The following is a 13,753-nucleotide window of genomic DNA, read 5'->3' as shown; positions in this document are numbered from 1 at the left end:
TGGCCACTCTCATGTGCCTGCAGCCGCTTCGCTACCAACCCTCTGTGCACCACTCATGGGAGCTGTAAGGCACAAAGCCACAGCGGGACAGCTGGGGCCTCTACCACCCTCCCATCTCTCGATGACCGTGAAGGGCGCCGTGCTGGCAATACAGCTGCACCCTGTAACAACGTACGCACTCTTAGATACCGAGTTCCTGAGGGAAACGGCTGTGATGATCCACCTGTGTCTTGTTACACCTTCACAGCAAGCTTTGCGGAACACCCAACACCAAAGAACGATAAAGGCAGCAAGCTTGGTTTAGCGGCCAAAAACCCAAACTCCGCTTTGTGATCGACTTCCTGTCTTGACATGACCCAGACTGAAACCACATTCAAGTCACAGCAGCCGGTGATCCTGCCTCTAAGCTGGCCAGCGCAGGAGTGCTTAAACGCGTCGGCTTACAGTGAAACCATTCCAGCTTCCTCGAAATCAGCCGAACAGTCGGCACAGTCATTGGCCGAGTGTGCATATGTCCACTACTTGCCAAGTATCGTCCCAACTGAGAACAATGCCATCTGCAACAAGACAGTCACAGCCTTGACTCCCCATTCGACAGCTTTAGCGTCTCGCAGACAGGCTCCAAAATGTGGTTGCATACAGCGACGTTCCCGTACCATTCAATGATGCCACGTTAATGGAGGCTCGAATTACCAACACGGCTGTAGACATTAAAGACAAACTACTGGGACCTGAGGTTTGCTCTCTTGCACCCAACGACCAACGACCATGCACCAAACGACGATTGCGGCAGACACCTCGACATTCCTTGACACATCGCAAGCAGCGCAGAGGCCGCCGCTCAGTGCACCAGGTGGTGGTACAGCGTGCAAAATTTCCAGCACTGCCTATACAACTGCGACGATATAACGAGACCAACGAGTTGCAACTAATGCAGCCACTTTATATGGGTCTGCATCTGCCGCTCGCTCCTTCTTGTCCAAGTCAATAACGTCGACCCCAGCGTGGACGAGGCGTGCTCCTATCACCCAGTCACAGCTAGTGTCGTCTTCTAAAATTCACCACTCCACTGTTAACGTCGACAAGGTGAGACGTACACAACACCAGCAGCAGGGGCACAGCCCGGGTGTCTCAGACCTGCAACCGCTAGGCACAGCCAGTCTTGGCCACCAAAACCTCCTTTGGCAAATTTTCAGGTGAAGTACGAGCATGGTACAGCCCGGCCGCGCCGGATTAGTCAATGCCGCCCGCCGAAGACGCTGTCAGCAGCCCACTAGGCTCACGGTCGGGGCCGAGTGTAATGACAAGGAGCAACGCAAGGGCTTGAGCTTAAAATGGGCAGCGGGTATGCGCCATGAACAAGATGAAAAGAGAGAAGCATAGGAAGACAAGGTCAGATGAACATTCGTCCCGTAGCAAAGGGTGCCGTCTCTTGTGTCTATGAAAGTTGGTCACTGTAACACGGTAGGAATTAATCAGTGTCTAATTTGGCAAAGATATCAGTTAACTTTTAGTCAATTGCAAAGATATCAATGAAATTTTGCTTGCGATCGGCACTGATCGTAAACAAAATTGACCATGTGACATCACAGCATTACTTCCAACAGATTCTGTTGGAAGTAAGCGCATTACCACTTTCTTTGTCCGTATCTCTTTTTCACCTGCCACGAGTTCTACCATGCAAAGCTACGAATCTGCTGGGATTAGGCCCACACTATAAATTTTTTTGTTCGAGTGGCTTGTCTTTTTTTTTTTAACTTGACCACATGAATCTAACATACAAGTAACTCAAAGAGAGCATCTAAGATTTATTACCCCTACGTAATAGCCTGCGCTATTGATACCGAGTTGGGCGCCAGTGTAGTGACACATATCCCGAAGGAGTACAGCCACTAGCGTGGGTCCAGTCTTAGCGAGCCGCAGGGCACGCGTTAACCGTTGCCATGGTGAGAACACAGTACTGCTCAAGGTCGCAACACTTTATTTTCTGTGGCAACACCAAAACGCAGTACAGCCCGTTGCAAAGGCGCGGCGAGAAAGCAAATGGGCTTACCCACGCCACGGGCGCAAAGTACCACACAGAGTGCCACGAGCACGTCTCCATGGTAAAAGTGATTCACGGAGACACTGAGACCAAGGCCCGGTTGCTCGAGCAAGGGCAAAGGTTCGTGTTGGCTTCAGAGAGATACGGGTCGGCGTAGCCTGGCCACGCACTAGGAACCCGCACCACTCCTCAGCCCAGCGTTTGGTAGGGGGGGGCGACATGAGGTAAGCGTTCGCCACGAGCGCAAGGCGCTGTTGGCGAAGTCCGAACAAGCGCCACAGGGGTTGTAGGGCTCGTTCCCACGGGGTGGTGGTAAGCACCCCCATGTCATCCCCACGGGGTGGTGGGACGACATGGGGGTGCTTACCACCACCCCGTTGGAACGAGCCCCAGCACCCCTGTGGCGCTTGTTCGGACTTCGCCATGTCGCCCCGGAGAAGTCTCTGACCTGCACGCGACGGCACAGTCGACATCCGCTACCGGGTGAGAGGGGTTAAACGCCACTCCGCTCTTCCAGCGTGGCAGACAGCAGAGGAGGGGAGTCGTGTCGGGACATGAGAGTGGAGAAAGAGGGGGCAAATCCCGCGCAAATGCAGCGGGCTAGCCTCAATTCCCACAAGATGCAACTTTTTTATAATGTTTGTGTGTAGTTCATTTATCCCTCGCAGAAATCGGCATAACGCGAAAACGAAACTTGTCCTTATAGAAGTAGTTGAGTGTTTACGGTACATTGATATGAGAGCTTCCACAAAGTCTCTTTATTTTTGACCGCTATACCATTGTTTAACGGGAGTGCGCCCACATTGATGCTTAGTAATGCGTCTCTATTTCGATGACTAATGTTAATGATCAGTGATTAAACAAGCCCTTCAGGTCACAGACTCTTGTGGTAGCTGTAGTAGTTCGCGGTGAGAGTATAATGTGGGAAAGCAGTGTGACAGCCAGGAGAGCCGTAAGTGAATGGATGCTGGGCTTGCTCTAAAATTGCCTACTGGCGGCATGCTAGAATATTGAATGCGCCTGCCCAACTAGAGAGCAACACATGGTGCATCGTTTCTACGCTGTTGGCTGACTGAGATATTTAGCGAGGCGAATGTAAGTGGAAAATATGTTGCTACAGCCAGACTTGGAGCTATTTGGTATGAATTTTATGGGCAAAGCCAATGCTAATTGTAATGTCGCCATCTGATGCTACGTTAATGCATTGACGAAATTGCACTTATTCTATTGTAAACGTGCTGGGTTGGACAGACACGTAAAAAAGAGGCATTGAAGAACTAATTGTGGATGTCACGGTCGTCATGCATTACTTCACTTCATCATGAGCGCTGTGAAATGACAATGTTAGATATAAAAGGCATATCTGTAAAGCTTCCAGCGTATGTGGGCGTAGCGCAGTGGTTAGCGGGCTCAGCCTCTGTTATTGCAGACGTAAATGTCGTTGTTTCGATTCTCGTCGACAGAACATTTTTTTTTTTTTTGCTTTCTGATCATGTGTGTTTTTTTGCTGTCATTTCTGTGATGGAAATACGCACTGAAATCTTGGTGGGCCCTGGCATAAAACACTTTCGTATTAAAAGCAAGCTTCTTCTATGTCATAACTGTCATTCAAAAGGGCCAGCCAAAGCCTAATGCAGATGTGCTGTCTTCCATTTTAGTTGATTGTGTTAATGGCACTTGCGAATGGAACATCGCGAATTCTCTGTGGACCTCTGACATCGCACACTGAAACTGCCATCTATGTTGCCCATCTATTAACACAGGTAAGCTTGTTCTAACCTTCAGCGCTTTAATGAAAGTTCATCCGGGCATATACGTAATTTTTCAACTACATACCATGTTTACATTCTATAAATATACAGAAAGGAACTCTATAGGAGCTCCAATGCATGACGCTTCAGCCAGCATGGGAATAATGGGTAGTGCACGGATATGTCTAAACTTCGTTCTTTGGGCTTTGTTTGGCCTGAAACCACTTTGTCAAAAGACAAAAATTAGCAAATGTTGAGCAATTTCACTTTGCCACCTTTGAGGCATCAGTTTGCGAAGTTCACAATGATTCAGTCTTTGTCCGAGACAACAATAAATGAAGCCACAAGTGTGTGTTTTAAGCTGCAAGCACAAAGATTGGGCAAATCTATATACTGCTACCCCTCATTTTCGTGGTGGCTGAACGATCGCAGCACCAGAGTTCCCTCTAGTAGAAATTGTAGGAAACTAAACATGGTTTAAAATGAGCTGCGCTATCTATGAATGGGAATAGTGGGGAAGAAGCTCTGAATACGTGGCACATTGGGGACCGTGCTATTTCAACATTCACTCCTCCTATACAGCCTTTGCCCCTTGACAGCACTCCGCGTGCGAGTGAATCCGTACCATGTCATTTATGGTGCTACATGACAGCTAGGATATCACATGCAAAACTGGCAACAATAGAATTACTCAACCACTTGCACAGCTCAAGCAATGTCTACAAAAGGGGCTAGAAAACTCTTAGCAACTGCTCATTGCAATGTAGTTTGGCAATTGTGTGTTTTTTTTGTTTCTATCGCACTAGATTGCTTAAAAGTTTTAAGCTTTTTCTTAGCACATGTAGGACTAGAGTTTCATTGTTTACTCAGTATTAAACACGGAAAATGACACAAGATAATGCATACAAACCTCGATTGTGTATGTTTCCATGTGTTTGCCTACCGTGCACTTAACTTTTTCAGTACACTATGGTGAAAGTCCGGGCCTTTTTTTTGGTGCATGGAAGATACGATTGCGTTTGTATAATTTGTCTTTTTTCTTTACTTGAGGCTCTAAAAAGTTCTGCATTGTAAATTTTGTGATCTGTTGCACCGCACCTGTTGCCTGTGCGCACATAACACAACATGATAATAATGAGAACTGACATGCAGTGATGCCAAGGCAAGTGTAGGTGATGTTATTAGTAGCCAGGCACAAAACAACCTAGTTCAATTCTCCAGGCCTATGCGCTTATGTTTCGATCCTCTCCAAGTCGCCCCTAGACTGTTTTATATGCATTTTATCTACAGATAGAGGTGTCTGCCCATTCTGTAACTATTCTCACGTCTTGACTGTCTGATCAGCCTGAATCAATCCCGAGTGGTTCTCCAGCATCCTCGCCTCTATTCTGCGACAAAACGCTTAAGAAATAATGTCCCGCTATCAACTATTTTACCTTGGACAACAATTCCTCTGCATTGTAGTTAATTCACATCTAGGACTGTTGGCTTCTTTCACTGAAGCATTTTACATTGCTTAATCATAAAGGCCTTGTCACTGATTTCGAAATAGTGTGTTCACTTAGCAGAAAAGTAAGTGTGAGCTGTCACGTGACGTGGGAAGTGATGCAATGCACATGTATGAGAAATCTTGTACGGCAATGTGATTTCAAACAAAGCACAGTTGAAAGGCCAATGTTTGTCTGTGTGTACCGCCTTCTTGTGCATGTGTTTGTGTGTATTTGCTGGTACCACGTTTTAAAGCTTTGTCACAGCATTTTTTACCGGGGTTGCCAGGTCAAAATGACAAAAGCCATGAAATTAAAAAATTGAGCCATAAAGGAGTCAGTTTGTGCCAAGAGTAGCTATACGTTTGGGAAAAATGTTATGATGCTGTTATTCAATTGTGGCTAAATTCAAGATCCATCTGGTGGAAACTCAGATACTCACTGCGAAAACTTTTCAAAACGATTATCCTGCAGATTAACGCTCAAATCAATCATTTCCAACAGCCTTCGTCAGTATGCTCACAGGACAGCGGCTGTCGTGTGTGCTCCGTCAACCACGATGGACTAAGTCAATCAAGCTTCCATACTTATGCAAGATGTTTGATTCACCTTGAGGTTGTGTTGCACTTTGCCCTGCGCTGATGCGGGGAGCAGACCTGAACGGGCTTCAAGCGGCTCGTCAATGCCATCTGCCTGACTTGCAGCGATAGATTTACGGTCTGAACAACTGGTCCTTCCAAGACTTTATGAAGGAAATGCAACTGAACAATTTTTGTATATATGTATAAATGCCACTGGGCAAACTTTTGCAATTAAAAAAATGGGTCGACAAGAAACTAGCCAAGAAGTAGTCTATACCTTTCTATGCTGCCACAGGCCTTAAAAAGTAGCCAAATTGCCACAATGTAGCCAAGCCTGGCAACCCTGATTTTTACCACTAATTTGCTACAGTTTTGTCTACTGTTATAGTGATGGTGTGTGTGCTTTGTGTTGTCTCGACAGGCCAAGTTTAAACCTTGCCCACAGGAGGGCGGCACTGTACTCCTTGAATGTGCTGGAGCTGGCACCCACATACCGAAACTGCAGTGATGACTGCAACATTGTGCAACTCTGTTTTGTCAAAGCTGGAAGTAGGGTTCCTGTGGCAGGTTCATGATGGAAAGTAAATAATATTTTGGACTTCATGAAAATGCGACAACAGTGAAAAATAAAAGTATACAAGATTTGCAGAGGCCATAGCTAACCGATTCATCTGAAAATAGAATTTTGCTGAGAAATTGTGCGGCCCCAACAAACATAGATGACACACAAGAATGGTGCATGCCATGACATTACATCGAACTAATCTTTTTAAACGTTAAGTATTATATATGGATGTTATAACATCCAAAAGGAAATGGAAGCTGTCAAAAAAATCAATTTCGGTCATGAATTGTAGTAGTTATGACCAATCCTTGTTCAGAAGAGGCTGCTGATTTTAAAGTGCACAGAAAAAAAAATTCTTTTTCTTTACTCTTTTGCTTACCCTGTCTCTTTTACGTGTAACCTAAATGCACGTTTTTACCCCTGCATATAAGTGTGAAAGCCAATGCTGGGATTCGAACCTCCAACTTTCAGATCAGCATTTAAGTGCCATAATCACTAGGCCACCACGGTGTGTAATGATAAAGTTCAAGGCTAAAGTGGCATGCCCAAGCCACGTTAGAATTGCCACTTCAAATATTTAATATAAGGAAGCGCTTTATTCGAGACGAGCTCGAGCTGACACGCTGATGATGTTATATACAGATGACAGTGGTGATCCAACTGTGGCAATTGCGCCATTTCGCTACAATTTTATATCTGTGCGCCTTGCTGCCCACGCTCGAAGACAGCTTGTGCCAACTGCGCCAAAGTTCGCTAGTCTGCCTTTGCACACGGCGTTGGACCGTTTTTGGCAACAAAACTATTTTTGGTTAGAACAAACACAACTAGAGCTTTTTCATAATGCTGCTGCTAACCAAAGTGCCTGCCTCTCTGCGTGTGTCTCGTTGTTGAAAGTTCAGCACGCCATAAATAGCCTCTCTTATTTGTTATGAAACTGGTGATAACGCAAAGAAAAGTCACCTTGAGTACTGTAATGTAGTGACCATAGCCAATGGGCAGCAGGTATCGGCACTGCGTGCTAGAAACATTGTATTCCCGCAAATTAAATTTCGGCCGTGAAACGTTTTGTTTGATATTTTGCAAAAAAAGTATTTATTTATTTTATTTATACAATACTGCAGACCAATTTAATGGTCCAAGCAGGACGGGCAGAAAAAAAGAATGTTCATGCACATACAATGCAATGCAAAAAAAAACAATGAAGCAACAAAACGCAGAATTCACTTAGAACTACAAAATAAACAAGCCACGGTGAAACCGACTTTTCGCACAAACATAGCAGGGTTTCCAATCCAAATAAAACTAGAAAATCACGCACAACTTCAAGTAACATTGCTAAAAACCCGATCGTCAGTAATTAAAAGTTTCTAAAAAGATCGTGTAGGGCTGTCATAAAATTTCCACTAAAAATTCTTTCTGGCAATTTATTCCAGTCATCTACCGTGCGTGGAAAATATGAAAACTTAAAGGTATTTGTTCGGGCAAAGAATGGGGATAAACTGTGGCTATGTGTGTGTCGTGTTTTCCTCGTGGTGGACGGACTAATGAATGGAGTGGGTGATAATCCAGTCTTACACTTAATTAGGGATTCCATAAAAGCTAAGCGGGCAATTTGGCGTCTAATGTGTAGTGGTTGGATTTTATTGAGTGTCATGATACCTGACGGAGAATCACTTCTTTTATATTTATTATAAATAAAACGGACAGCCCTCCTCTGAACCTTCTCCAATTCGTTAATGTTTTTGTTTGTGTACGGGTCCCAAACAACCGCTGCATACTCCAGTTTAGGCCTAATTATGGAATTATACGCTAAAAGCTTAACGTTACTAGGTGTACCTCGAAGTTTATGCCGTAAAAGACCAAGTTTTTTTAGCGCTGAAGAAGTTACCTGCTGAATGTGGTCGTTCCAATCTAATCTGGAGTTCAATACGATACCTAGGTATTTAAACTTACTAACCTCCTCGATTAAGGTGTTTTTAATTTTGTACCGGAAAATTATGGGGTTTCGTTTCCTGGTTATACGTAAAAGAACTGTTTTTGTAGTGCTAATTTTCATGCCCCATTTGTCGCACCAAGATGATATGTCACATAAAGCCCTATCTAGCCGATGTTGATCAGAAGCAGACTGCACTTCAGTATAAATCATGATATCATCCGCGAACATTCCAATATTCACAGTATCGCCAACCACAGACACTAAATCATTAACATACAACAAAAAAAGCAGGGGCCCCAGCACACTTCCCTGGGGCACACCTGATGTCACTGTTAGAGAGGAGGAATAAGTACCATCGATGTCTACAAATTGCGTTCGATCTTTCAAATACGAATTAACCCAATTTACAAGTGTAGAAGGAATTTCTGCTTGTTTAAGTTTTAAAAGAAGGCTACCGTGAGGAACCCTGTCGAATGCCTTGCTTAAGTCTAAAAACAAAACATCAATTTGCCCGGAGTGATCTAAGATTGAACTAAAACTATGAACGGCGGTGACCAACTGCGTAACGGTAGAAAATCCCCTTCTAAAACCATGTTGGAAGGGACTCAATGTTTTATTTTTTTCCAGTACATTAAGAATATGGTTAGCTACAATATGTTCTATCATCTTGCAACAACAGCACGTTAAGGAAATTGGTCGATAATTGTCAACATGGAAACGGTTTCCTTTTTTAAAAACTGGAATTACCCTAGCCATAAGCCAATCATGGGGCAGCACGGACGTCCGAAAAGACTCACGAAAAATCACCGTCAAAAACCGAGCTAAAGATTCTGCATAGCGACGCAGAAAGGCGTTCGGGATTTCATCCGGGCCAGTAGTGCACTTAGGATCTAATCGCAGAAGCATTTCAAAAACTCCTTCAAAAGAAACAAGCTCGATCTGTTCCGAATGAGCCTCCATATAAAATTCATCACCTAGATCGTTTGAAAATACAGTATACTCCTCTTGATCACGCTGCGCAATGTTCTTCGCTATGTCTATTATAAAGTGTGCAAGGGCTTGTCACGCGTCTTGATTTTCAGACCGACGGATCTAAACCAGCACACATAGTTATTGAGATGCGAATTCAGCCACAAAAAGAACAAATGCTCTCATGCCTCCTTAATGCCGTTAGAACAATTGGTGTTGTCGTCAGTCCACCGAAAAAAAAAAAAAAGGCAGTTTCACTGCATGAGTGAAGCGATTAATGTGATAGAAACAAATTGCAATGTTATACGAAGTGAGGCTGGCAGCACACTTTTAAAGACCCGATCTCACACAAATCTGCAAAATACTGGTTCAATTTAACAAAGTATGGCTGCCTCAGGAACATTCTTCGAGCTGGCGAGATAACGCGCTCCAGTGGCGACTGCGCTTGTAAAAATCAAAGGTCGCAGTTGGTGCTAGAACGACCCCCCCCCCCCTTTGCCTTCACCCTCGCGTCTTTTGACGCTAGTTAAGGACGGGCGGGGTGTTTATTCCCTGTTCAGAATTGTTAGACTGCTGGTTTTCTGATTAGATTTTATTTTTCGGAATGACCTTATCACACCTGTCATTTCGCAGAGACAGTATGCCCCATACTTACCTTGTCATGAACACATGTAACTGTTCTTGTCACTAACGCTTCACTTTTGCACATCTTGTGCAGTGCAGTGAAACCAGAATGTGACACTTTGGTGCTGAGAACCTGATTAATGGCTGCTTTCTGGATGTCTGCCTTGTCTCCTTGTTTACATTGTAGCAGCATTTCCAGTTTAAACACTAGTAAGAATATTCACTGAAACATTAGATATGTTCTGTGCCAAGTGATACTAAATTTCGTTTTGTCTGCTCCGAATCTGCTCCAAAACACAGTTCCTCCTGCTCCAAATTTGTTCCAAAACAGACTTTTTCCTGCTCCGAAAATTGCTTGAAATTGTAAATGGGGTAATCATCACTGAGAGGAAGTTACACAAATAATAACACAACCAGTTGCCAAAGGGTGTGTTTTTACACTCACCGTAGATGACTAAATAAAATAGACAGCTAAGTGGACAGCGGCCATCTTAAGTCCCATTTCAATTCTCTTATAGCTGGCAAAATAGACAGCTTCGAGAAGACAGCATCGAGAAGACATTTCTGTCCAAACAAGATGGCGGCTCGGTGCACTGCTTGGATGGCCTGAATTTCGGCGGAATGGTCGTCTGAACACAAGCAGACGATTTTTTAAATGCTTAGTGTGAATAACGTTCAAAGTGTCGTAGATTTCAACATGCAATAAGCTAAGAAAATTACAGTTACAATTGTTTGTCTTGGCTTTATTTTCCTTGACGCGAAGTGCCGTCTCGTTGCGTAGAAGTCGTCCAGACGTGTTTCATTTCTCGGACAACATGGGTTAGATGCTGTCTTTTAAGCTGTCAGCGTAGACTGTCTACGATGCTGTCTTTAATTGGAACACAGCCAAACAAAAGTCGCTGACTGCGCTGAATATATATATGTAAGAATACCTCACAGACCCTGTAAGAGGCATAGGGTGAGGGGGCATAGAGTAGAATTCAACACATTGTAAAGGAAAATTTCCACAGAGTACAATTTCAGGGCAGTAGAATAAAATAACATAGAATAATAACATAGAATAAAATAACAAGTAAAAAGATATTAACAGATATTTATACGTGCAAGAAAATTATTATTTGCGCACGACATAGTAAGTATTGCATGCCAGTAATATAATACAAAGTACAGACACAACACACATTGTAACAGCCACTATACAATGGCATCATTGTAAAAGAAACAAAAAAGTGTGTTACAGTGGTATGAAAAGACAGACGCGATCAGTTTGAAAAGCTCCCTTACAATAGCTTATCAAAAAGAAGGTTTATAAATAAAAAAAATCAAGGATACTAAGCCAAGTGTGTGGAAAAATGTTTGTTCAACTGAAGACAAAAAGCGTCATGGTCTTTCAAGTGAAGCAATGTTGTCTGGTAAGCTGTTTCAGAGACGAATAGCGGGAGGTAGCGGGGAAAAATTGAATGATTGCGTCACACCATATAGGCGGGCGTAACTGAGAGTGTTGTGCAATCTTCGCGACGTATAGACTTGATGATTCAAACAGGGTAGTGATAAGTCGTCAGAGGGAATAACCTTATAGAACAATGGCAGCAATGCAATATTACAACGGGTACTTAACGACGGTAATGATAGTTTATTTTTTTATTTGTGATACCAGACAGGTTACTATAGTTGTGAGCAATGAAAGAGCTTGCCCTATCCTGAATGATTTCTAATGCTTCAATAAGGTATTTCTGATGGGGTGACCAAATCGGAAACGCATACTCAAGCTGCTGTCGCACAAAAGTTAGATACGCAAGTTTTCGTTAGGGGGAGGGTGCACTGCGCATGTTTCGATGCAAGAATCCTAATGGTTTGGATGCACTGGCACATACGCAAGTTATGTGCTTTGTCCATGATAGATTAGGTGTAAAGTGCACGCCTAGATACTTATGGGTAGCGGTCGGCCATATGACACTACTGTTGATGTGATAAGAAAACTGTGAATTAACAGGTTTGCGAGTGAAAGACATAATTTTACACTTCGACACATGTAGTTTCATGAGCCATGTGTTAAACCACTGGTTTACTATTTCTAGGTTTCATTGAAGCGTGATATGATCATCAATGTTGGTTATTGGGCGATAAATTATGCAGTCATCGGCAAATATTCGTATGCGAGAGGTGATGTTAATATTAATAGGCAGATCATTTATAAAACAACAGAGGCCCAAGGATGCTACCCTGCTGCACACTGGAAGAAATGATAGATTTAGAGGAATCGACTTCATTAACAGAAGTAAATTGCTCTTGATTGAATAGGAAGTTACGTAGCCATGACCATGTAGAGGAGTCCAATTTTAGAGCTGAAAGTTTTGATATGAGGCGGCTATGTGCAACGCGATCAAACGCTTTCGAGAAGTCAAGGAATAAGCAGTCTGTTTGTAAGAAGTGATTCATGTTAATGTGGATATCTGTTGTAAAATCGAGTAATATTGTCTCGCAAGAAAGGTCTTTTCTGAAACCGTGTTGATTCGAGAAAAAAAAGTTGATCGACTCGAGATGTTTGTAAACATGCGAAGCAATGACGTGTTCCAGCGATTTGCAGCAAATGCAGGTAAGTGAGATGGGCCTGTAGTTCTCACATGCATTTTTACTTCCATTTTTTTAGATAGGCACTACTTTTGCTACTTTCCAGTCAGAAGGAAGGACACCGGACAATAAGGACTGCCTGAAGATGTGAAACAGGATGATGCTTGACATAGATATGGTGTTTTTTAGTATCTTAGAATTTATTCTATCAATCCCACACCATGAAGATAATTTAAGATTTTTTCTTTGTGAAGCAATGCCCTCAATCGTAATCTATTGGTGCCATGTGATTATAATCGAAATCGTGTGCAAGCGGTACCGCAGAGCTATCCTCACTTGTGAATACTGACGTGAAAAAGGAATCGAAAGCCGCAGAACATTCACTCTCGGAGCGTCGGCCGTCGGAGCGTCGGCCGACGCTCCGATGAGACATACACCTCTCCGACGCTCCGTACACCTCTCCGACGAGCGTCGGAGAGGTGTACGGAGCGTCGGCCGTCGATCAACTACTGACAAGTGGTGAAGCGCGTCGACATTTATGCTCTTGCCATCGAATGTTCCACCGTTATCGCTGGCGGTGGCGTAGGTTCCAGAATAATCTGTACAGTTCACAGAGTAGGCTTGATTTTACCGAAATGATCTACTGCAGTCCGGAAGCTTCTCGAAAACTGCAGGCGCGGTTTGCGCTGAGAATTGTGTAGTGTTTTGCGACGATAACAAAACTTAGGAAATGGAACGTGGCATTGCCCCCCTCTGAAAAAGGCATCGTCCCGATGCTTAAACTAAAGATGAAGGTACAACAATAATGCAAGAAAGTACAATGAATAAATTACGATACAATAATAATAAAAAAAACACTGTTTCAGTTTGTCAACGCGCATGAAACGGCTTGAGGCGCGCGACATGGATGAGTTCAGGTCGCGATCGGCGTCGTTGAGAGTTCGTGATGCCGTCGGGGACAACCTCGTAATCAAGTGGGCCGAGACGTCGCATCATCCTGTACGGTCCGAAGTACCGTCGCAGAAGCTTTTCACTTAGTCCACGTCGGCGTATCGGCGTCCACACCCAAACACGTTCACCGGGCTGGTATTCCACGAAGCGTCGTCGAAGATTGTAACGGCGGCTTTCGGTCGTCTGTTGATTCTTGATACGGAGACGCGCGAGTTGTCGGGCTTCTTCGGCGCGTTGAAGGTACTTACTCACATCGATGTTTTCTTCATCGGTG

General features: G+C 43.8%; 1 protein-coding gene across 6 annotated transcripts in view; it reads left to right on the top strand.

Moving 5' to 3' along the window:
• Positions 1-12,914, top strand: part of Rtca (RNA 3'-terminal phosphate cyclase) — a 116,034-nt gene extending 103,120 nt beyond the window's left edge. For 3 of the 6 annotated variants that reach the window (XM_075874845.1, XM_075874844.1, XM_075874843.1), the window contains exons 10-11: positions 3,703-3,807; positions 5,787-6,121. In XM_075874845.1, the coding sequence (XP_075730960.1) occupies positions 3,703-3,807; positions 5,787-5,924 (243 nt within the window). In that variant the 3' untranslated portion in view covers positions 5,925-6,121. Of the gene's footprint in view, positions 1-3,702; positions 3,808-5,786; positions 6,122-6,284; positions 6,521-10,475; positions 10,686-12,607 lie in introns of those variants that run through there. The other 3 variants (XM_075874847.1, XM_075874848.1, XM_075874846.1) reach the window with 3 other exon arrangements.
• The last annotated feature ends 839 nt before the right edge of the window (positions 12,915-13,753 follow it).

The sequence above is a fragment of the Rhipicephalus microplus genome, chromosome 10, assembly GCF_043290135.1.
Source record: "Rhipicephalus microplus isolate Deutch F79 chromosome 10, USDA_Rmic, whole genome shotgun sequence".
Classification (NCBI taxonomy): Eukaryota; Metazoa; Arthropoda; class Arachnida; order Ixodida; family Ixodidae; genus Rhipicephalus; species Rhipicephalus microplus.
Note: the sequence above shows the minus strand (reverse complement) of the source record. Positions and strands in the feature narration are given on the sequence as shown.